The following is a 22,893-nucleotide window of genomic DNA, read 5'->3' as shown; positions in this document are numbered from 1 at the left end:
GGTTTTAAACGCAGGCTCTTCTATGACTCCATCCTCCACCTTTTACTTTGAGGTACTTGTCCCAGGGCTTAAAGATCAACTTCACCATTTATTCTTTGATGCTGAGATGTCAACAAACAACTCCACTCCTGCAGTGACAGTGTCAGTGGTGAAAGATCAAAGGAATACGCAGTAGTAGAAAGAACAATCCAGGAGCATGATTCATTCACATAAAACCAGTTTGCTGCTTCCTGCAGAATCCAAAGACTTTGATTAAACCGTGTTTCCGCAGTATGGGCAGCTCAGCAGAAACCACATGATGATTGTGGGCGATGTGTCGCAAATACACATCTATGAGCAAGGAGGAAGTGCACAGGTGAGCTTGTCTGAGCAGCACTCTTCTGTAGTTTGGGCTCCTCGTCCACAGGAACTAAAAGTGCATGTTTGTGTTGATGCAGCTGGCCGGTGTCCACGCTAGTGTCCTCCCGTGTCGAGGCTTTGAAGCGTGTGTCGAGTAATCCAGGATGATTTTTGTGGAGCGCGTATCGAGGCTTGTGTTGATGACGAACCACGTGACTGATTCAGAAAGTGGTCCGCGGGTTTGGTGTGCGATTCAGAATAAAAGGGGCCGCGAAACGCAACGGATCCCCCCCCCCCCACACACATGTACTTGTCTTGGGACTTTATTGTACGTTTGCTTGCAACTTATTCTAGAGCAGAGGTCTTCAACAGGGGGTCCGCGGAGGTACTGCAGGGGGGTCGCAAAATCTTGGGTGGATTAGACAATTTTTTTTCATTTTTTTCTTTTTTTTTTTTCTTTTTTTTTTTTCACGAATTTAAATGTCTTTCAATACACATTAACATGCATCCAACATATTGTGAGGCTGATGTGACCCTCTGCCTGACAACCTCCATCCATCCAAGCTTAGATAAGTTGTGTGCTACCCATCAGGGTCCCACATCTCACTAATGTGGGAGTATGTTTGCCATCCACAGATAGCTTGAGGATTCAATGTCTCTTCTACATGTATGTTTAAAATAAAAACATGAATCTGTGAATTACTTTAATAGCTCAGTGTTGTATGCAAGATGTACAGTGGGTATGGAAAGTATTCAGACCCCTTTAAATATTTCACTCTGTTTCATTGCAGCAATTTGCAAAAATCAAAAAAGTTCATTTTATTTCTCATTAATGTACACTCAGCACCCCATCTTGACAGAAAAAAACAGAAATGTAGACATTTTTTCAAATTGATTAAAAAAGAAAAACTGAAATATCACATGGTCATAAGTATTCAGACCCTTTGCTTTGACACTCATATTTAACTCACATGCTGTCCATTTCTTCTGATCCTCCTTGAGATGGTTCTACTCATAGATATAAACACTAGGTGACTCGGCCGCGTTGCCGGCCAACGGAGAGGAACGTCACCACATGGCGGCCATCTTGCATCGGGCAGCTCGCTCACCCATAACATTGTGTTGGTAGTGGTAAATAACCATAACTTGCTCAATTTTCAACCGATTTTGAAACGGTCTGGTTTGTTATAAACATCAGAGATGTAGATATGACACTGTGTACTTATGAATAATTATGTTATTTTCTAAAAAAAAAAAACAGACCGTTTCAAAATCGGTTGAAAATTGAGCAAGTTATGGTTATTTACCACTAACAACACAATGTTATGGTTGAGCGAGCTGCCCGATGCAAGATGGCCGCCATGTGGTGACGTCCGGCTCCGTCGAACGAGACATCTAGTCTTTATATATATCTATGGTTCTACTCCTTCATTGGAGTCCAACTGTGTTTAATTAAACTGATTGGACTTGATTAGGAAAGGCACACACCTGTCTATAGAAGACCTTACAGCTCACAGTGCATGTCAGAGCAAATGAGAATCATGAGGTCGAAGGAACTGCCCAAGGAGCTCAGAGACAGAATTGTGGCAAGGCACAGATCTGGCCAATGTTACAAAATAATTTCTGCAGCACTCAAGGTTCCTAGGAGCACAGTGGCCTCCATAATCCTTACATGGAAGAAGTTTGGGACGACCAGAACTCTTCCTAGACCTGGCCGTCCAGCCAAACTGAGCAATCGTGGAAGAAGAGCCCTGGTGAGTGAGGTAAAGAAGAACCCAAAGATCACTGGGGCTGAGCTCCAGAGATGCAGTAGGGAGATGGGAGAAAGTTCCACAAAGTCAACTATCACTGCAGCCCTCCACCAGTCGGGGCTTTATGGCAGAGTGGCCCGACGGAAGCCTCTCCTCAGTGCAAGACATATGAAAGCCTGCATAGAGTTTGCCAAAAAACACATGAAGGACTCCCACACTATGAGAAATAAAATTCTCTGGTCTGATGAGACCAAGATTGAACTTGTTGGCGTTTATTCTAAGCAGTATGTGTGTAGAAAACCAGGCACTGCTCATCACCTGCCCAATACAATCCCAACAGTGAAACATGGTGGTGGCAGCATCATGCTATGGGGGTGTTTTTCAGCTGCAGGGACAGGACGACTGGTTGCAATTGAAGGATAGATGAATGAGGCCAAGTACAGAGATTTCCTGAAAGAAAACCTCTTCCAGAGTGCTCTGGACCTCAGACTGGGCCGACGGTTCACCTTCCAACAAGGCAATGACCCTAAGCAGACAGCTAAAATATCAAAGGAGTGGCTTCGGAACAACGCTGTGACCATTCTTGACTGGCCCAGCCAGAGCCCTGACCTAAACCCAATTGAGCAGCTCTGGAGAGACCTGAAAATGGCTCTACACAAACGTTCACCCTCCAACCTGACGGAACTGGAGAGGATCTGCAAGGAAGAGTGGCAGAGGATCCCAAAATCCAGGTGTGAAAAACTTGTTGCATCATTCCCAAGAAGACTCATGGCTGGACTAGCTCAAAAGGGTGCTTCTACTCTTATACTGAGCAAAGGGTCTGAATACTTATGACCATGTGATATTTCAGTTTTTCTATTTTAATAAATTTGCAAAAATTTCTACATTTCTGTTTTTTTCTGTCAAGATGGGGTGCTGAGTGTACATTAATGACAAATAAAATTAACTTTTTAGATTTTTGCAAATGGCTGCAATGAAACAGAGTAAAAAATTTAAAGGGGTCTGAATACTTTCCGTACCCACTGTATGTTTATAAATGGCAGTGGCATGGCCACCCTGTACCTTGCACATGTTTAAATTAAAAACATGAAAATATGAACCTGTGTAATATTTAATAGCTTAGTATTGAATGCACAATATCAGGGTAGTTATGTTTATACATGGCACTAGGCCCAGTTTAATATAAAACACAATTTTATACAATATATATAGTAGGGGGTCCCTGCTCCATCTCCCACCTGTTTGGGGGTCTGTTGAGATATCTATGTTTTGTTTTCTACCTTATGAATATATTCTACTATATTTTACCTACATTATATCCTGTGAATCAATATTAGCTGTGTAGTCTATAGAATTAACAATATTACAACTGTTTATTTTTTCCTGGAGTGATATATAATTTCTGGACTCAGGTACAGGGTCAAACACAGTGTGCAAACATCTGAGGGTCAATCTGACCGCAAAGTGCAGCTTGGGGATGCGTGAGAAGGAAATCCATCTTGAGATAACCATTTTCCAAATTATTATGAGAAGAAGATTTTAAAGGGACTCTTACCTTTGTTGCATTTGAGAATTACAGCACATTCAAATCATCCCGCCTTCCTCCAATGCCCCACCCCCTCGTTCCCATCGGCGGTGTTTTTTTGAAGAAACTTTATTTACAAGCAGACTTACCTACTGCCTCCGCGCACGCACGTGAGTTTTTGTTTACCAAAGCAATGGATTCGGTCAGTTATATACATTTACATTCACATGCCTTGATGACGCGGGCCCGAATGCGCCACAAGAAGCAGACGGAAAACCTGCATGTCCATGCAGCAAACAGACAGGTCTGTCGGCCAATAAGGTCCTTCGGTCCGAAGAATTTTATTGGTTGAAGTTTTCACTAAATATTATGAGAGTGAAATAATTGTTTGTTTTTACTCCTGGTGGGTCTGTCTTGCATTTTAGAGTTTCATTACCTTATTAATACCAATTTAACCTTATCCAAAAAAAGTGTAAAAATGCAACAAAGGTAAGAGTCCCTTTAAAGCCTCCCCTAGGGTCTAATCTACTGGGTCTCTCCACTGTGAAAAACTCCTTTTTTTAATAAGGGCATAATGGTGGGAGACACCTGGTGGAGCAAACCTTATCTCACAATGATGTCCAAAAAACTGCACTTTGAGAGACAGTACACATCTGGCCAATTGCTGAGTGCGCTCAAGAAAAGACCCGCCTCTGTGTTGCACGCTGTATCTCTTACAAATACTGTGGACTTGGGAAAGTGGGGGCTTCTTTCGTGACATGATCCAGTGACCTTGTGACGTGTCCGGCAGAACTCCAGAGATTCTCTGTAAGTACTATTCTTATACAATAAATGTATTACTGTGAGACTTTTGAACACTGGACTTGTCTAATTATTTACCTTTTCTACTTGAACCTCGAATCAACGAACACGCTGTCTGGTCCTGAAGGGACCGGGCTCGACAGGTCCTCGGCCTGAAAAACGTTGAAGACCCCTGTTCTAGAGTATTGGGGGGATCGGGGGGGGGATTCATTTATTAACTTGTACAAACTTGCGGTATCTTTTCTTTGTAACCCAGCTTCATCTGTGTCCTGTGAAAGGATCTTTTCTAAAGCAGGCGAAATTATTTAAAAAAAAAAGAAAACGTCTGAAACCCAGCACTGTTGAAAAGCTGTTGTTCTTAAATAAAAAATAATAAAACGTTATCTCTATTGTACGTGTTACATTTTGTCCTCCCACACACATAAGCACAGTCACAAACCCAGTAACACAAGCACATTCACATCACAACCCTCTCACTAATTTGTTTCCACTTTCACTTTTGACCACGCCATTGTTTCATAAAGACAGACACCATATTAATAATAATCGTTTATGTATTGGCATCACAAACATCATTCATTCATTTATTCAATTCAAAGCTTAACACACCAAATCCATGGTGTCATTATAATTACATTTACATTTAATGTCCACTTGATTGCACAGTAAAGCAAATGAAGCCCCATAATGCTTCGGCCCATGAGCGAACCAATTGGATGGAAAGCTTCAACGCTTCATGAAGCTTCATCTCGCCATCACAGGCCCACACCACCACGGTGACCACGCTCCCCGATGGATCGTTTGATTTGATGCAGCTGGAATCGAAGATCCGCCACGGTTACCCTGACCCCCACTACCCTCGCACACGCCTCATATGTGTGGATTACACACACAACATCCAGGGAGGACGTGTGCTGCCTCTGACCTTCTTGCAGGAGGTGGGAGTGGTTTGTTTTTTCTGAGGTACCTGCCTTATTAAAGTAGCGTGGATAACTTAGCATCACAAGTTTGATCACCTTCCGATGCTTTGTTTCCATCACCAAGGTTCATGCTTTAGCTGGCCATCCAGAAAATGCAATTTGTTGCATCTCAGCACTTGAAGGAGAAAGGCAGGGACCAGTGAAACCTGATGTTTGATTTAAGGTGGAATAAATAAGACTGATCATAGAAATGTTATCTAGGAAAAGACTTGAGGACATTAAAACTAATTAAGTCACTTTGGATCATGAACCTCTTTATATCCATAGTTATTTGTATCGATTTTCTAATTGCTCTGCATTAAATCGAACAAACTTGTGTCTCTTGTCAGAGTTTTTTTTATTAGTAATAGTTATTATAAGAGAATGGCCTAACCACTCTATGAACTTAGTTGTGTTTCTTTATGAATTCGAATGAGTGGAAAAAATGTTATTTAGTTTTCTCCACCTGTCAGTGTGAGTGATATGGAACATGTGGTGTTTGAAAACGTCTATGTGTTATGTGTTGTCACAGGGTGGCTCTGCTGCATCCGCTCTTTGGGAAGGTTTTGTCATTCCATGCAATTCTGAGTGATCTAACAAGCTAAAAAATATAGGAATATAATATGTCATGCTTGTAGTCCATGGGATTGGCAAAAGGTCTCAGTCGTGCCATGCAATACTAACGAAAATCACAACTGCTCGGCAACTCAACACATTTGAAACATTTGGAAAAATATCTGGGTCCATGAAGTCCAATAGGAAGTTGGAATTTTGTGTGAATTTTCTGATATAGGGCCATTCAAGGCTGGAGCTCAGGGACCTGTTTAGAACCAGACTCTGATACATACCCCTAAATGAAGTAATTAGGGCCCGAGCACCGAACAGTAGGAGACAGTGGGAGGCCCTATTGAAATTGTAAGGATCTTTTTCCTTCAGGCAAATGAATTGGCTTTTTGAGGGATTTAACATACTCAAATTCTTACCAAATTTGCAGAAATTTAGAAAGTGTTCACGTATTCTGGAGTAATTTTTATGGCGTGGCAAAAGGGCTCAACGGGTCCTAGCCCCGAGCCCCCGGAAAGAAAATCAATACACAGGTGTAACGTGACCAGACAGTCAAAAAAGCCCAGAGGTGCAATTACAAAAACACTGTCTTTTGGTTTTACTGTCGGAGTTTGTTTAATTTAATTAATGAGTATTTCTACTTCACTGTCTTGTACTTTTACTTGTAATGGAATATTTCTTTACTGTCTTGGTCCTTTTACCTCTGTGAATGATCCGAGTTCTTCTCCCACCATTGGTTAAGTTTATTTTGTTGCTTATACTTTAGTACTTGGTTAACAAGTACTTGTAACCGAGTATTTCTACTGTGCAGTATTAGTACTTTCGTTTCCTCTTCGTCCTCAGTCCAACAGGGGTCGCTGCTGGCTCGGAGCTCGGAGTCTCTGTTTCCTTCCGCTTGCTCCCTTTGTCCCCTCAGAGACTCGATGTGCGCAGAGAGGAGGAACATGGCCGCCGTGCAGCTGCTGCGGATGTCGGTACATGAGCGGATCAGCGCTGCCGCTGAAGACTTCCTGCTGCAGGTGGAGAAAGGAGGAGAGGCTCAAGTCCCGGAGCTGAGAGCGATGCTAACCGAGCGGCTAATGGCGGCGGAGGAGGAGATCCTCGCGGTGCTTGAGGAAACCTTGTTAGAGTACGAGGAGCGAGTGGAGCAGACAGAGCGGTCCGAGCGGGAGATCTGCCGCCAGAGGAGGCTGCTCGATGCCGTGATGCAGCCCGAAGTCCGGCTGCACAGAGCAGGTCAGTCCCTAGAGGAACCGCTAACAGGCTAACGCTAGCTAGCATAGACATATATAAAGACCAAATGTCTCGTCTGCGTTGCCGGCCAACGGAGACGAACGTTCGCACATGGCGGCCATCTTGCTCACCCATAACATTGTGTTGATAGTGGTAAATATCCATAACTTGCTAAATTTTCAACCGATTTTTAAACGGTTTGGTTTGTTATAAACGTCAGAGATTTATATACAGAGGTGTAAAAAGTACTGAAATATTGTACTCAAGTAAAAGTACCTTTTACCTTGATGAAATTTTACTTAGGTACAAGTAAAAGTACCCATCTAAAAATCTACTCAAGTAAAAGTAAAAAGTAGTTCATTTAAAATGTACTTTAAGTAAGAGTTACTTAGTTACTTCCAACAACTTGATGGGGGCCGCTCCTATACAGTGCAAAAGGACAAGGGGTCATAAATCCATTCCAATAGCAGTTATTTTTAATTAAAGGAGAATCTTTACGAATATAAGTGCAATGACATTAAACATGTCAAACATTTAACATGTCAACACAACATTTAAGAACTTTTTGGAGGACATGTCAAGACACGAACCACATGACAGCTAAAATAAAAGGGTTAATTTGCAGCTGTCCAACTGTGTATTTCAACTTTTGGTTAAACTTTTGGACCACCTTTAGAGCACTAGTCTACAAACTTCATGTTGAGTTTGAGCATTATATAGCGGTTGCCTCTTTTGCGTTTGAAGGCAAACTGCTTGCTGAGATGTGGCCACAGGCTTCCTTCATCTGCTTTAATCTCAACTGGCGGAAAGTTTGATGCTCCTGCTTGTTGGTCGTCCACAATATCATCCTTCTCTAGCTCTCGTGACTCGGCACCGGCGGTTTGCATCGACTCCATCATCCACTCTATGCAGCATCTACCACCAGTGTTGTGCAAGTTCACACCTCATGAACTAGTTCAAAGTTCAGTTCATACAAGTAAACATGTATCAGGGTATCCGCGGGGTCTTGAAAAGTGTTAAAAGGTGATATATAAATTTAGGGAAAATCAAGACCCTTGAAAAGTATTAAAAAGTCTTGAATCTTTTTTGAATTCAAGACTCTGTGTAGCCGATGGTTTTTTCCTCTTATACTGTCAGGCCTCAGCCAAAAAATGACACGAGAGATGGTTCGCAGAGATCGCACCCGTTTATTTTCCTTCGCACTTCTCTCTCGATAACACCCCTTTCCGTTAGAACCCCCCTTCAACACAAGAGTCCCAACCAGCACCTTGCTTATAACAGGAACTACACATTAACCTTCCACAATAAAGCCATTAAATAAAATAGCTTAAAGATGTGTTGTTTTCTCGATGTGAATAGCATATTTGTCAAAAGTTGTCAAAAGATTATGTACGCAACAAAAAAATACCTGGCGTTCAAGCGGGGACGGAGCTCGTGCGGGCTCAGCGCGAGACCGCAGCGCGAATAGCGCGAGTCGTTGAATCTTCCATGTAGAGGACGGCTAGCTGCGAACAGTAAGCTATACATTATTTATATTGCTGCAATGGGTAAGTGTAAATTTGCGGGGTCGTGGCTGAAACACGAGCAGTTCAAGCCCTGGCTGAAGCCAGTCACTGGGAGTGACCGGGAGGCTACTGTTTGGTCAGTAGGAAGAAAGCGAGTGTAGCTTCAATGGGGATCAATGCTCTCCGGTCAGTCACAGATGCAAGGCGCTAGCCACGAATCCGCTGCGGCACGCAGACAGCGGTTGTCTATCGAGCATTGGGCAACACCTTCCTCGGTTAACGTTGTTACACGACCTAGTACGAGTACGACAGCTGAACCTAGTCACTAGCTGCTAGAGTTGCTAACGTTAACTCAACTTGTACAGACGTCAGAGTGACGTCGCCACGCCACACCACCGCTGCGCGCACAACTGCTGTGGTGTCTCGACACAACAGTAAAACACCGCTCCCTCACGTCCAAAGAATCATATTTGTAAGGAGTGAGCGCTACCACAGCTCAGTTAGTTTCGTCCATGTTCAAAGTTTACACACGTACATTTCTGAGTTCTATTATTATATCATAATACTGGGAGAATGGCGCAGATTGTAATTTCCTTCAGGTGAGATACCAGACTAGTTTTCCTGTGTATGTCAGTTAAACTCTTTATTGCACTAAAGACATGCCACATGGTGGCTCTTTTTGAGAAAGAGGTAGCATTATATCAGTGACAATGTTGATCTGATTTGTGTTATTTATGCTGCAAAATAGTTTTATTATTTAAAGTATTATAAAGTGCCTATTGCAGATGTTGCGGGTGGAAATCAAAGGCAGGAGGCGTCGTTCTTAAGTTAAAATTAAGCAAGTTTATTCAGAGGTCACAGGTCAGGAAACTGCGGTGTCTAGCAAATGAGCATGCATGGTCCACTGATCCTGTACAGGAAAAATGGCGGTGAGGCAGAGTACGCAGAAAGCTTATATATTGATACTGGGCATGACAGAGCTTCTTCTTGGATTGGGATTGGTCGGATCTCGTCGGGTCGTCCTCCTGGCGTCGTTTGGTCCTCCTCCTGGCGTTGCGTGATGACGTGCAAGCCGTGTTGCGGCTACTAAAGTTCATGAGCATATTGCCTCGCGTGTGCGCTTATTTTATGTGTGTGTGAAGTGAAGTGAGGTCATAGAAAACTGTGAGAAAGGCATGAAAACCTCTAGTCTAATCTGTCGGCTGTGTGTGTGTGAGGGAGTCTCAGAACTAATATAATGAAGTGATTCATGAAGCCAGAGGTTTGAAAACCTGTTATCTGTCCGCTATGCCAGACTCCCTTTTTAAGGAGTATGAAACATTCTGAGGTTGAGAAGCAGGAGAAGAACTATGTGTTATGTTTGTGTGTTTACGCTATGTGTATCTGACTACACGTTAAAGTGTGTGTATGTGTGTGAGCAGTGGTGTATTGTCAACAAATCCCCCTTTCCGCACCTGATAGGTGCGGACAACACTGGGAAGGCAAAGGGCAGAAAAGGGCAAGGCAGAAAAACAAACCCAACTTAATACTCAGTAAAACACAAAAACAAAAACGTCAAAACATAGCTGTGATTCAAAGAATCACAGCCAGCAAACAAAAAATCTCAAAACAAACCTGACTGTAAACATTCGGAACAAATTGAACCCAAACAATGTCAGACTGACTTTGCCCCAGGAGAGGCAGCTCCTGTAACTCTGTTTGATGTCTAATGTAGCCAAGGAAATTATGCTTTAATCAGAACGAGAAGTGAGAACAGGTGAAAGATTCATTATAATCACTAAGCAGCAACAGTTATTGAAATCATTTGTATGAAGTATAATATCTAGCTAAAACTGTTTCTATCTTTATTGCTTAAGAGTTCAATCAGACACAGACTATAGTTAAAAAGTTGAAATCCCTCCAGACTCTCTTTTAATCCCCCTTCAGGGTGTGACCACTTACTGGCGAGTTCATGTTCCCCTCAACCTTTATCCCATCCAGTGCAAACCCGTCCCCCTCCTCATCATCATCGTCGCGTTGTCATCTCCATCTTCCTCAGCTTCAGCTTCACAGCATCAGTTTCCCCTTCAGCATCCACAGCAACCACAGCATCCATCCCCAGTTCAGCATCCACAGAACAGCTGGGGATGAGGCACGTTTTCCTTCATCAGAGCAGAGCCTACAGCCATGTCATGTCATGGTGCGTAGAGGTGGAGAGGGCACTGGTCACCCAGCCACCAGGGGCAGTTTGGAAAAAAAAAAAAAAAAATGTCTTTCATCACTTCCTATCAGTACACACATAACCCTCCCTGCCAGTAGAAGGGGCCAGGGCCATTCGTTTCTGTGTGACCATACAGGGTACAGGAGCGAGCTGTGCAGATTTCAGCTTTTTTCAGATCTGCTCCAAGAACAAAATTATCAAGAATTGTCAGTGAGGCTTTTTCAGTCTTTAAGAGTCAATGATCTGGATCTTAGCCTTGTAAAGATCCATTCGTGGAATTAATACTTGCCAACAGGCCATGTGTTTGAGCTTGCACTGTACCAAGCCAGGCGCAGGGCGTATTGTCGGTCGTGGTGGAGGAGGTGGAGTTAACACCGGATGGGAGTGAGTTGTGGAATTCATGAAGCCCAGTTCCCAGAGTTTGAAAGGAAGACAAACAGAAAAATTATTAATTTACTGCGATGCGTAATTGAGATTAAAGTAGATTATATAAATTTATAATTAAAAGAAACAAACAAAATAATCGAATCAAAACATACATACCCTCTTTTGGTATTCAACAATTTCATAAAACGTTTGAGGTGTGGTCGGCCAAATCAGTGGACATTAAAAATAAAAGGTTAAACAAGTTGAATTTCAATGAGCAGCAGATATGACAGTGTTTGAGTATTTGAGTTCAAACCATTTTCCAAAATTCATTGACTGCTCCATAACACGAAGCTTTGACGTCAAACTGTCCTGTGATAAAACAGGAATCACATACAAAATACAAATGTGTGAGAGATTAGATTCAATCAAACGTTACAGAGTTGACAGTTAAAACAATTCAAAACAATTTAAAAGTTATTCTGCCACAATTTCCTTCATGATGAAATAAAAACAATAATTGGAGCTTAACATCACCTTTCAAATTAAGAGCCTTAGATGTTAAGATAACTGGTGAAACAAAACAACAAAATAAAAACCTTTTTTCCAGAGTTTGAAAGTTAAAGGGTCCAAAATAAATTTAAATCTAATTATAGATTTGACATTCAAATAAGTGTGTAGGGCCTTGTATTATGGTTTCTGCATTTCATTTAAGATGAAACCGGCTATGAGTTAAAGTGTATTTGACCTTTAACTGGATTTTAATTTATTCTTCTTCAATGGTGAAACATATTTATTTTAGGACTCTCCAGAGTTACATGGGGGTTGAATCAAACTTCTAGTTTAAATTCCAACTGTAAATAGATTTGACATGTCTTGACTATTGAATTCTTAATGGATGATTTGAATATGGAATTAAAGCAACTACAGGTGAAAACAAAGAAATATCTAATTCTAGGCAGCACAAAATTCAGTTTAAAGTTAAGTTAGAATTTCTCATCCTAATATGATTGATTCAGCTCATATAGAAAGCACATTATTCAGCTCTAAGAAAATAAAAGTCAATGAAACAGCATTTCAACAACCAACTACCTGTGTCAGGTAGAAACTAAATAAGATATTTAAATGATTGGATTTTATGTAGAACTTTAGAGGCCAAAACCTTTCTCCTTTCCTCTTATAGATATATTTGAAATATCTGAAAGAACAAATTTGTGCCAAAAAGTGTAATTTTAACAATTCCCTCTGGAATTCTTTACTTCTGAATGAAGCAATAGTAAAAAACAAACAAACAAACAAACATAGAAACAAACAACCAAGCCTCTTTGTGATGTCAACGCCAGTTGTAAGCTGTAAGGCTTCTGGACCTCCCCCTTTTCATCCTCTGCTGTGCAAGTCTTAATCTTTCTTTGGCAAGTCCTAAACACATTTACCCCTCCCACCCTTACATACAACATTTATCAGATGGCAATCGCATATAACACCCACTAGTTTAGGAAAAAGTAGTTTTCCAGTCAGTTTGTCGCTCCGTCAGTTTTTTCTGTGTCTTCAGTCAGCCAGCTGACCTTGAGACATTTCTCTCGTTTCCACACACACAAACACTCCTACTCCCACACACACTGGGAGTTACCTCCCTGCACACAAGCACACGAACATTCACAGCCCAAGCGCGCTCTCTGCCACCTTTTTTTTTTAAATTTCGGGCAGAGACCGGACTCCCTCTTTTGAGATTCAAAGGGCCGCGACCCAATGTTTTCACTCAGTCAGTCCAACAGCCACACACTTCCATTCATACTAGTTACTTCACATTCTCTCTATATTATATAATCTAAAGTAGTATAATAATTTTTATATAAGTAATTTCCTCTTTCAAATCCTTATTCGTAACAGCCTTCCGTTATTTGTGCCCAATTGAAACAATGGTGTGTCTGGTTTGTAAAGCTCCTGTGGCATTATTCAAATCAGTTCTTATTTCAGCCAAAGGGCGGGAAGGTGAAGGTGCTGGGGTACAATGTGTCAGGTGGTGCCAAGGTGCGCCTGATTTACCTTTGACCTGGGCCGAGTGTGAAGTAACCTCCTTCACTTCGTACGGTCCAGTCCACCTGGGTTCTGGCCACTTTCTCTTGTGAACCTTGACTCTCATCCAGTCACCTACTTTTACCTTCGGTTCTGCAGCTACCTCCGGATCAGTCGCCAGGGCCCTGGTGACCTGATTGGAGAGAGCTGCAGTAAGAGCAGTTAAAATCTTCATATAACTTTTCAATCTCAAAACATCAACGGGTTGCACGTGACTTCCATCCCTGGGTGGTGTCAGGGCTCCAACACTGATTGTCATATATATTGTCTTTTTTAAGTGGGATACCGAATTTGAGTTAGCTACTGCTCACACAACAAACCTGCAGATCAGGCATAGTTATTTACAGTGTGTGTGTAAAATTTGAACTACTACTCAAACACAAACCTGGAGATCAGGCATATGTATTTACAGTGTTTTGTCTTCGTTTCTATTTTTGAAGTGGGAGACCTGATTTGTGTAAAATTGAAACTACTACTCAAGCACAGACCTGGAGATCAGGCACAGTTATTTACAGTATTTGTATTCTATTTTTATTTTAGAGTGAGAGACCTTATTGGTGTGAAAATTGAAACTACTACTCAAACACAGACCTGGAGATCAGGCACAGTTATTTACAGTGTTTGTATTCTATTTTATTTTAGAGTGAGAGACCTTATTGGTGTGAAAATTGAAACTAGTACTCAAACACAGACCTGGAGATCAGGCACAGTTATTTACAGTGTTTGTATTATATTTTTATTTTAGAGTGAGAGACCTTATTGGTGTGAAAATTGAAACTACTACTCAAACACAGACCTGGAGATCAGGCACAGTTATTTACAGTGTTTGTGTAAAATTTGAACTACTACTCAAACACAGACCTGGAGATCAGGCACAGTTATTTACAGTGTTTGTGTAAAATTTGATTTTAGAGTGAGAGACCTTATTGGTGTGAAAATTGAAACTACTACTCAAACACAGACCTGGAGATCAGGCACAGTTATTTACAGTGTTTGTGTAAAATTTGAACTACTACTCAAACACAGACCTGGAGATCAGGCACAGTTATTTACAGTGTTTGTATTCTATTTTATTTTAGAGTGAGAGACCTTATTGGTGTGAAAATTGAAACTAGTACTCAAACACAGACCTGGAGATCAGGCACAGTTATTTACAGTGTTTGTGTAAAATTTGAACTAAAATACAACCGTCACCATTGCATAATACACAGCACTTTCAGACCATTTTAATTACTTTGTTAAATATATCATATGTACTTGTATACACCTCAGTACTACTGATCAAAAATTTGGGTTTTCTATCACGACAATATGCAGATTTCAATTAAATAGGCATTGCTCACCTTTTAATAGTACAGCGCTGTTTGATCAGTTTCCCAAGGCGATACAAGTCACTTCAGGACGGTTCTTTCCCGTCCGAGAGACGGCCTCCTCCCCGACCTGTTGTTTCCACTCCGCTCTTCCAATCGTCTTAAACCATCCTCTGCTACCATTTTGTTGCGGGTGGAAATCAAAGGCAGGAGGCGTCGTTCTCAAGTTAAAATTAAGCAAGTTTATTCAGAGGTCACAGGTCAGGAAACTGCGGTGTCTAGCAAATGAGCTTGCATGGTCCACTGATCCTGTACAGGAAAAATGGCGGTGAGGCAGAGTACGCAGAAAGCTTATATATTGATACTGGGCATGACAGAGGTTCTTCTTGGATTGGGATTGGTCGGATCTCGTCGGGTCGTCCTCCTGGCATCATTTGGTCCTCCTCCTGGCGTTGCGTGATGACGTGCAAGCCGTGTTGCGGTTACTAAAGTTCATGAGCATATTGCCTCGCGTGTGCGCTTATTTTATGTGTGTGTGAAGTGAAGTGAGGTCATAGAAAACTGTGAGAAAGGCATGAAAACCTCTAGTCTAATCTGTCCGCTGTGTGTGTGTGAGGGAGTCTCAGAACTAATATAATGAAGTGATTCATGAAGCCAGAGGTTTGAAAACCTGTTATCTGTCCGCTATGCCAGACTCCCTTTTTAAGGAGTATGAAACATTCTGAGGTTGAGAAGCAGGAGAAGAACTATGTGTTATGTTTGTGTGTTTACGCTATGTGTATCTGGCTACACGTTAAAGTGTGTGTATGTGTGTGAGCAGTGGTGTATTGTCAACACAGAGTTGACTGAACCAGTTACTGCTCAGTGTGTCTGTGCAGTGTTTCTCACACCACAAGTAGATTCTGACTGCCATATCAATTTCAATCTAGCCTTTTAATTTGTCTCTCAAAGTGGACCAGATTGGTGCATCTTTACTTTAAAATCTAATTTTATTTGTATAGCCCATATTCACAAATCACAGATTGTCTCATAGGGCTTTAACATGGTGTGACATCCTCTGTCCTTAACCCTCAACAAGAGTAAGGACAAACTACTAAAAACCCTTTTAACAGGTAAAAGTACGTAGAAACCTCAGAGATAGCCACATGTGAGAGATCCCTCTCCCAGGAGGGACAGAAGTGCAATAGATGTCAAGTGTTGGAAAACATCATCGGAATTAAAGTTTTTAGCAGCATTGATGAGGGTTAACATTTTGAAGGATAACTTTAATACTGTATCAAGCAGTCCTGCTGCAATCATAGTCTATGGTCAGCAACCAGCAAGATCACGATCCAGCATCCAGATGGGATCGACTATGTCGATGTAGATGTAACCGGTTACAGCTCCTAGTGGCGCTGGGGTCTTGAAAAATATTAGAAGGGTCTTGAAAAGTATTGAATTTAATCTCAGGATTGCTGCATATACCCTGATGTATAGTTCACGTTCATAGTTCACCATTTAAATTCTGAACTAGTTCATAGTTCAGTTAATTTCATAGTTTTAAAGTGGAAAGTGAGAATGAAAGACTTACCTTGTTTTTTAAAGAAAACTTTATCCATCACTACCCCTTGCCTTAAACTGTACTTCATATATCAATTACTAAAATAAATGTTTGTTTTTATTTTTGCTAATTTTGCCTGTTTATTAATTCATACCCTGCAAACAAAAGGCACAACAAATCAAAGTTTTGATACATTTATTTTGAAATGGTTACTTTTATTTTGAAAAGGCACTTCCTGAAAAATACGGAAAAGATCGCTACTGGCCGGTGTGCCTTGCTGCTGGATAGAACGCACAACACTGTCTACCACTGCAGTGAGAATTGCCTGGCGCCTTAAACTTTTTTTTTTTTTTATTCAGTTACGGATGTAATTTCCAATGTAGCGAAGTACAATACAAGACAAAATTTACTTAAGTAAAAGTAAAATTACCCATTTCAAAAACGACTTAAAAAGTTACAAAGTACACAAAAAACTACTCAATAACAGTAACGTGAGTAAATGTAATTCGTTACTTTACACCTCTGTTTAGATACGACACTGCATTCTTATGAATAATTATGTTATTTTCTAAAAAAATTGAATAATTTATGAAGTGTCATAACTACATCTCTGACGTTTATAACAAACCAGACAGTTTAAAAATCGATTGAAAATTGAGCAAGTTATGGTTATTTAAAAAACGTACCACTACAACACAATGTTATGGGTGAGCGAGCTGACTGTAGCAAGATGGCTGCGAAATATGTGCGGCTCTCCGTCGAACGAGACATCTAGTCTTTATATATATCTAAGTTAGCTAGCATCAGCCCGAGCAGCGGAGTTAACACGTCACTTCCTGTCTCTGTCTGCTGCTCCACCTCTCACCTGAATAATGAGGAGGATTTGATACTGTTGTGAGTGAGTCTGTGCAGAAAACTAGTGAAGGCGAGATGAAGCTTTGTTAAGCTTTGAAGCTTTCCATCCAATTGGTTCGCTCATGGGCCGAAGCTTCATGGGGCTTTATTTACTCTACTGCGCCATCAGGTGGACATTAAATGTAAATGTAATTATAATGACACCATGGCTTTGGTGTGTGAAGCTTTGAAATGAATGAATCGGTTTGTGATGCCAATACATAAATGATACAATGGCGGGGTCAAAAGTGAAAGTGGAAACAAATTGGTGGGAGGGCTGTGATGTGAATGAACTTGTGTTACTGGGTTTGTTACTGTGCTTATGTGTGTGGGGGGACAACATGTAACACGTACAATAGGGATAACGGTTTATTCATTTTTATTTAAAAACAACAGCTTTTCAACAGTGCTGGGTTTCAGGCGGTTCCTTTTTTGAAATAATTTCGCCTGATTTAGAAAAGATCCTTTCACAGGGCACAGATGAAGCTGGGATCAAAGAAAAGATACCACAAGTCTGTACAAGTTACGAAATAAATTTCTGAGTAGTCTAGAATATATGCAAGCAAACGCACATAAAGTCCCAAGACAAGTACATGTGAGGGGGAATTTATTGCGTTTCGCGGCCCCTTTTATTTTGAATCGCAAACCAAATCCGCGAACCACTTCCTGAATCAGTCATGTGGTTCGGCCGGCTCCCATGGATTCAAACGTCATGACATACGTCATCAATACAAGCCTCCATACGCGCTTCACAAAAATTATCCTGGATTACTCGACACACGCTTCAAAGCCTCGACACGGGAGGCAGGGTATCCGCGGGGTCTTGAAAAGTATTAAAAGGTGATATATAAATTTAGGGAAAATCAAGACCTTTGATAAGTATTTAAAAGTCTTGAATCTATTTCGAATTCAAGACTCTGTGTAGTCAATGGTTTTTTCCTCTTATACTGTCAGGCCTCAGCCGAAAAATGACACGAGAGATGGTTATTTAATCGGGAGATCGTCCCCGTTTTTTTCCTTCGCACTTCTCTCTCTATAACACCCCTTTCCGTTAGAACCCCCCTTCAAAACAAGAGTCCCAACCATCACCTTGCTTATAACAGGAACTACACATCAACCTTCCACAATAAAGCCACTAAATACAATAGCTTACAGATGTGTTGTTTTCTCGATGTGAATAGCATATTTGTCAAAAGTTGTTAAAAGTTTATGTTAATTCACTTATTCTAGTCCTCACGACAACGCACAAAAAAATACCTGGCGTTCAAGCGGGGACGGGACTCGTGCGGGCTCAGCGCGAGACCGCAGCGCGAATAGCGCAAGTCGCTGAATCTTCCATGTAGAGGACGGCTAGCTGCGAACAGTAAGCTATACATTATTTATATTGCTGCAATGGGTAAGTGTAAATTTGCGGGGTCTGGCCGGAACACGAGCAGTTCAAGCCCTGGCTGAAGCCCGTCGCTGGGAATGACCGGGAGGCGACTGTTTGGTCAGTAGGAAGAAAGTGAGTGCAGCTTCAATTGGGATCAATGCTCTCCGGTCAGTCACAGATGCAAGGCGCTAGCCACGAATCCGCTACGGCACGCAGACAGCGGTTGTCCATCGAACATCGGGGAACACCTTCCTCGGTTAACGTTGTTACATGACCCAGTACCAGTACGACAGCTGAACCTAGTCACTAGCTGCTAGAGTTGCTAACGTTAACTCAGTTGTAGTCGCTTCAACTTGTACAGACGTCAGAGTGACGTCGCCACCCCACACCACCGCTGCGCGCACAACTGTCTCTATACAACAGTGAAACACCGCTCTCTCACGTCCAATGAATCATATTTGTAAGGAGTGAGCACTACCACAGCTCAGTTAGTTTCGTCCATGTTCAAAGTTTACACACGTACATTTCTGAGTTCTATTATTATATCATCATACTGGGAGAATGGCGCAGATTGTAATTTCCTTCAGGTGATATACCAGACTAGTTTTCCTGTGTATGTCAGTTAAACAATTTGTTGCACTAAAGACATGCCACATGGTGACTCTTTTTGAGAAAGTTGTAGCATTATATCAGCAGGGCTGCCACTAACGACTATTTTTCTATAGATTAATCGGTCGACTATTTTATCGATTAGTCGATCAATCTAAACGATTAATTGTCCTCCAAAAAATCAAATTGACCATTTCATTTCAGTTAATTTTCAACATCTGATCACATAATGCAGCACAAAACAAAATGTAAACAAAGGCTCAAATATTAAAGTGAAAAAATTGTAGGTTTAAACTAGCAACTCGAACGTGATAAAAATAAATCTAAAGAGGGCTTATAGGTTGAGTCAGCAGTGCAACTCAAAAAGATATCAAAGTTTTAACCCCTTATCAAAATAAAAAAGTTAGGTCTGCATATTAAACAAAGTGCAACATGTTTAAAGTATAATAAACAGTGGTGTCCAGCTCAAAATCCGACTCAAACGTCAGTTAGACATGTGTGTTGTAATCTATATATACAGGCTATAGTTGTAATGTAAGAATGTCAGCATGTCCACATGTTCTAGACTCAGGCTAACATTTCGAAGGATAACTTCAATACTATATGTCAAGCAGTACTGCTGCAATCATAGTCTCTGGTCAGCAGCCAGCAAGATCGATACCATCTCCACTTCCTGAATGTGATCGTTCAGAAATAAGAGCAGTCGACACTATACGACACAACACAGGTTTTTCAAAACACTTCAGGAAACTCTGAAATTGTAAACATGTGTATTTGTGTTTCAGTGTGTCCTGCAGACGTCCAGCAACTGATGGTGATTAAAGAAGAGGTTCCCCCTGAGGAGCAGCAGTGGAGCCCCCTTGTGGACCATGAAGACCCAAAGCCCCCCCACATTAAAGAGGAACATGAAGAACCATGGACCAATCAGGATGGACAGCAGCTTCAAGGACTGGAGGAGGCTGATATCAAGTTCACATTGACGCCTGTCGCTGTGAAGAGTGAAGAAGATGAGGAGAAACTTCAATCGTCAAAGCTTCATCCTAGTGAGACGAAGGAGAACAGAGCGGACTGTGGAGGACCAGAACCAGCCAGGAGCTCAGGTCCTGGTGGACTTTTACAACAAGGTACTGAGGACAAGAGTGAAGACTCTTCTGAGACTGACGATAGTGAGGATGATTGGCTGGAGACCAGGGAATCTCAGACTGGTTTAAATACAAGAAACAACAAACAGCCTCTAAGTGATATGGGCAAACAATTTAGTTGCCCTGAGTGTGGTAAAAGATTTAAGAAAGGCGGCAGGCTAAAGAGACATATAAGGATTCATACAGGAGAGAAACCGTTTAGTTGCTCTGAGTGTTGTAAAAGATTTAGCAGTAGGGACTATCTAAATACACATATGAGGAGTCATACAGGAGCAAAACCGTTTAGTTGCTCTGAGTGTGGTAAAAGATTTAGCCAAAGGGGCAGTCTAAATAAACATATGAGGGTTCATACAGGAGAGAAACCGTTTAGTTGCTCTGAGTGTGGTCAAAGATTTAGCCAAAGGGGCAGTCTAAATACACACATGATGATTCATACAGGAGAGAAACCGTTTAGTTGTGCTGAGTGTGGTCAAAGATTTCACCGTAGCGACAGTCTAAATACACATATGAGGATTCATACAGGAGAGAACCCGATTAGTTGCTCTGAGTGTGGTAAAATATTTAACGAAAGGGGCAATCTAAATAAACATATGAGGATTCATACAGGAGAGAAACCGTTTAGTTGCTCTGAGTGTGGTCAAAGATTTAACGAAAGGGGCAGTCTAAATAAACATATGAGGAGTCATACAGGAGATCAACCGTTTAGTGGCTCTGAGTCTGGTAAAAGATGAAAGATTCAGTCCTATTGTACGAGACGTGAGGATTCATTAAGGAGAGAAGTGATTTAGTTGCAACATTTGCAACAAAAGTTGTATTAGGATTTATCAGCAGATATTCATATTATGCATAGTTCACTGTTTTAAATAGACTATTAACAGTTTTGATGTCCCTAGAAAATATAACTCATTGAATAACACGAAAGATTGTGTTTATATATCTTGTTTCTACTGATGCCTACATAATGCATCTATTTTTCATAATGTCCTTCATGTCATTTTAGGGTTAAAGTGTGTTCCTGGCACAGTATGAATGTGTGTTCTTTTTTTTTTTACTTTTTATTTCCTTTTGTCGAATACGGTCATACATTACATCGTTTTTAACATGAAATTAGGTGCCACGGGTACAAGTCTTCGGTTACTGGGGTTAACTGTCCATGTATGTCTCGGGTCCAAGCCATCATGATCCAGATATATCAGAATCAAGTTACTGATTAACAATGTCCACAGACACAAATCATCTCACATAACATTACATCAAGACAATATTCTGAAATAGCATGGCCTGCATATGTCCATTGCTTTAAAGGGAAAACAAATGGAAAACAAAAGCAATATATATATATATTTTGCTCATATCAGATGGAAATGTAGAGCAATCGGGGACCAGTTGTTTTTTAAAACCTCTATTTTCAGTTGTAATAGGGCAGCCAAGTATTCCATCCTGTACATATCTTGAATTCTACCCCTCCATCGGGTTGTTGTGGGGGGCTGTGGCTTCAGCCAGGAGGCTGATAGTATATTTGCTATTAAAAGAAGGACTCTCAGAAGTTTTGTCTGGCTATTTTCTTCAAGGTTATCAGGCAGTATTCCTAAAATGAAGTGTGATGGTTCTAACGGTATATCTATAAATAAACAAGTTTTTATTTCCTTTTGTATTTTTTGCCAGTATTCTGATAGCTTTGGACATTCCCAAAATATATGTGTATGGTCTCCCACCTTGCCACAACCCTCCAACATTGTGCTGATGTGATGCTCAATTTGGATGTTATAAGTGGAGTTCTGAAGTATCGCATTTTAAGCTTCCATCCAAATTCCTTCCAGTTAGGACTACTGGTTACTCTGTGTCCCTGTTCGAATGATTTTTCCCATTGTTCATCAGAAATTGTTATTTTGATCTCTAGTTCCCATTTTTCTTTAATATCCAATTTATTGTCCTTTAGTTCTTCCTGCAATATCCTGTATAAGTGTGATATGAACTTTGCTTTCACTGTTCCTTCAATTGCCAATATGAAGAAGTGTTCCAGAGCTTTTCCCATTCTTGATGTGTATGTAAATTATGTCTTATTTGTAAATATCTGTAGAAGTCTTGGGTTGGTAACTCATATTTCTCTTTAAGCTGTTCAAATGACTTCAGTACACCTCCCTCGAACATGAATGTGTGTTCTTAACTAGTTCATATGATTAAATATGTTTGTTTTTAAAACAATTATTCTTGGTTCGTGAGATTCAATGACAGTGTGTGTTCTCATTTATGTATTGAATGTGTTTCCAAGAATAAAAGTCTAATAAAAAGATGATGGCGTCGTCGCCCTCCTTTTTTTTTTCTGTACAATCGGAGGATGCACTGGCTACAGTTGAATTGTCTTGTCAGGAGACAAATTAATCAGCTTCTCACAGTCAGACATGTTTGTTTACGCTTGACTTGAAGTCGGAACTAGGCAATTTCAGGTCAGAATATCTGACAAACAAGTCGTCTGGAACGCAGCATTACACTCGCGCATGAATGGCGGTAAATGTCCACAGCAAGATTGTTAAATTCAGAGACAGGTGTGATGTCCCCAATCTATACAATTTAAGATGAGATTCAAAACAAACATATTTAATCTAATAAGCAATTAGCAGGCAAGGATCGACATCCAAGACGAACGCAGAAAGTGAAGCGTTTATCCTTTCCGCAGTGCGCAAAACGCATGTAACGCTTTAAAATG

At 40.9% G+C, this 22,893-nt stretch overlaps 1 protein-coding gene across 1 annotated transcript; it reads left to right on the top strand.

The window, feature by feature from the left end:
• Nucleotides 1–6,885: 6,885 nt before the first annotated feature.
• Nucleotides 6,886–21,732, top strand: LOC133027592 (gastrula zinc finger protein XlCGF57.1-like). The gene is made up of 2 exons (XM_061094639.1): nucleotides 6,886–7,175; nucleotides 19,830–21,732. Exons 1-2 carry the CDS (start codon nucleotides 6,908–6,910, stop codon nucleotides 20,915–20,917), a joined length of 1,356 nt encoding a protein of 451 aa, XP_060950622.1. The 5' UTR covers nucleotides 6,886–6,907; the 3' UTR covers nucleotides 20,918–21,732.
• Nucleotides 21,733–22,893: the final 1,161 nt, after the last annotated feature.

This window comes from Limanda limanda, chromosome 21, assembly GCF_963576545.1.
Source record: "Limanda limanda chromosome 21, fLimLim1.1, whole genome shotgun sequence".
Taxonomy (NCBI): Eukaryota; Metazoa; Chordata; class Actinopteri; order Pleuronectiformes; family Pleuronectidae; genus Limanda; species Limanda limanda.
This window is presented reverse-complemented; position numbering and strand designations above follow the sequence as displayed.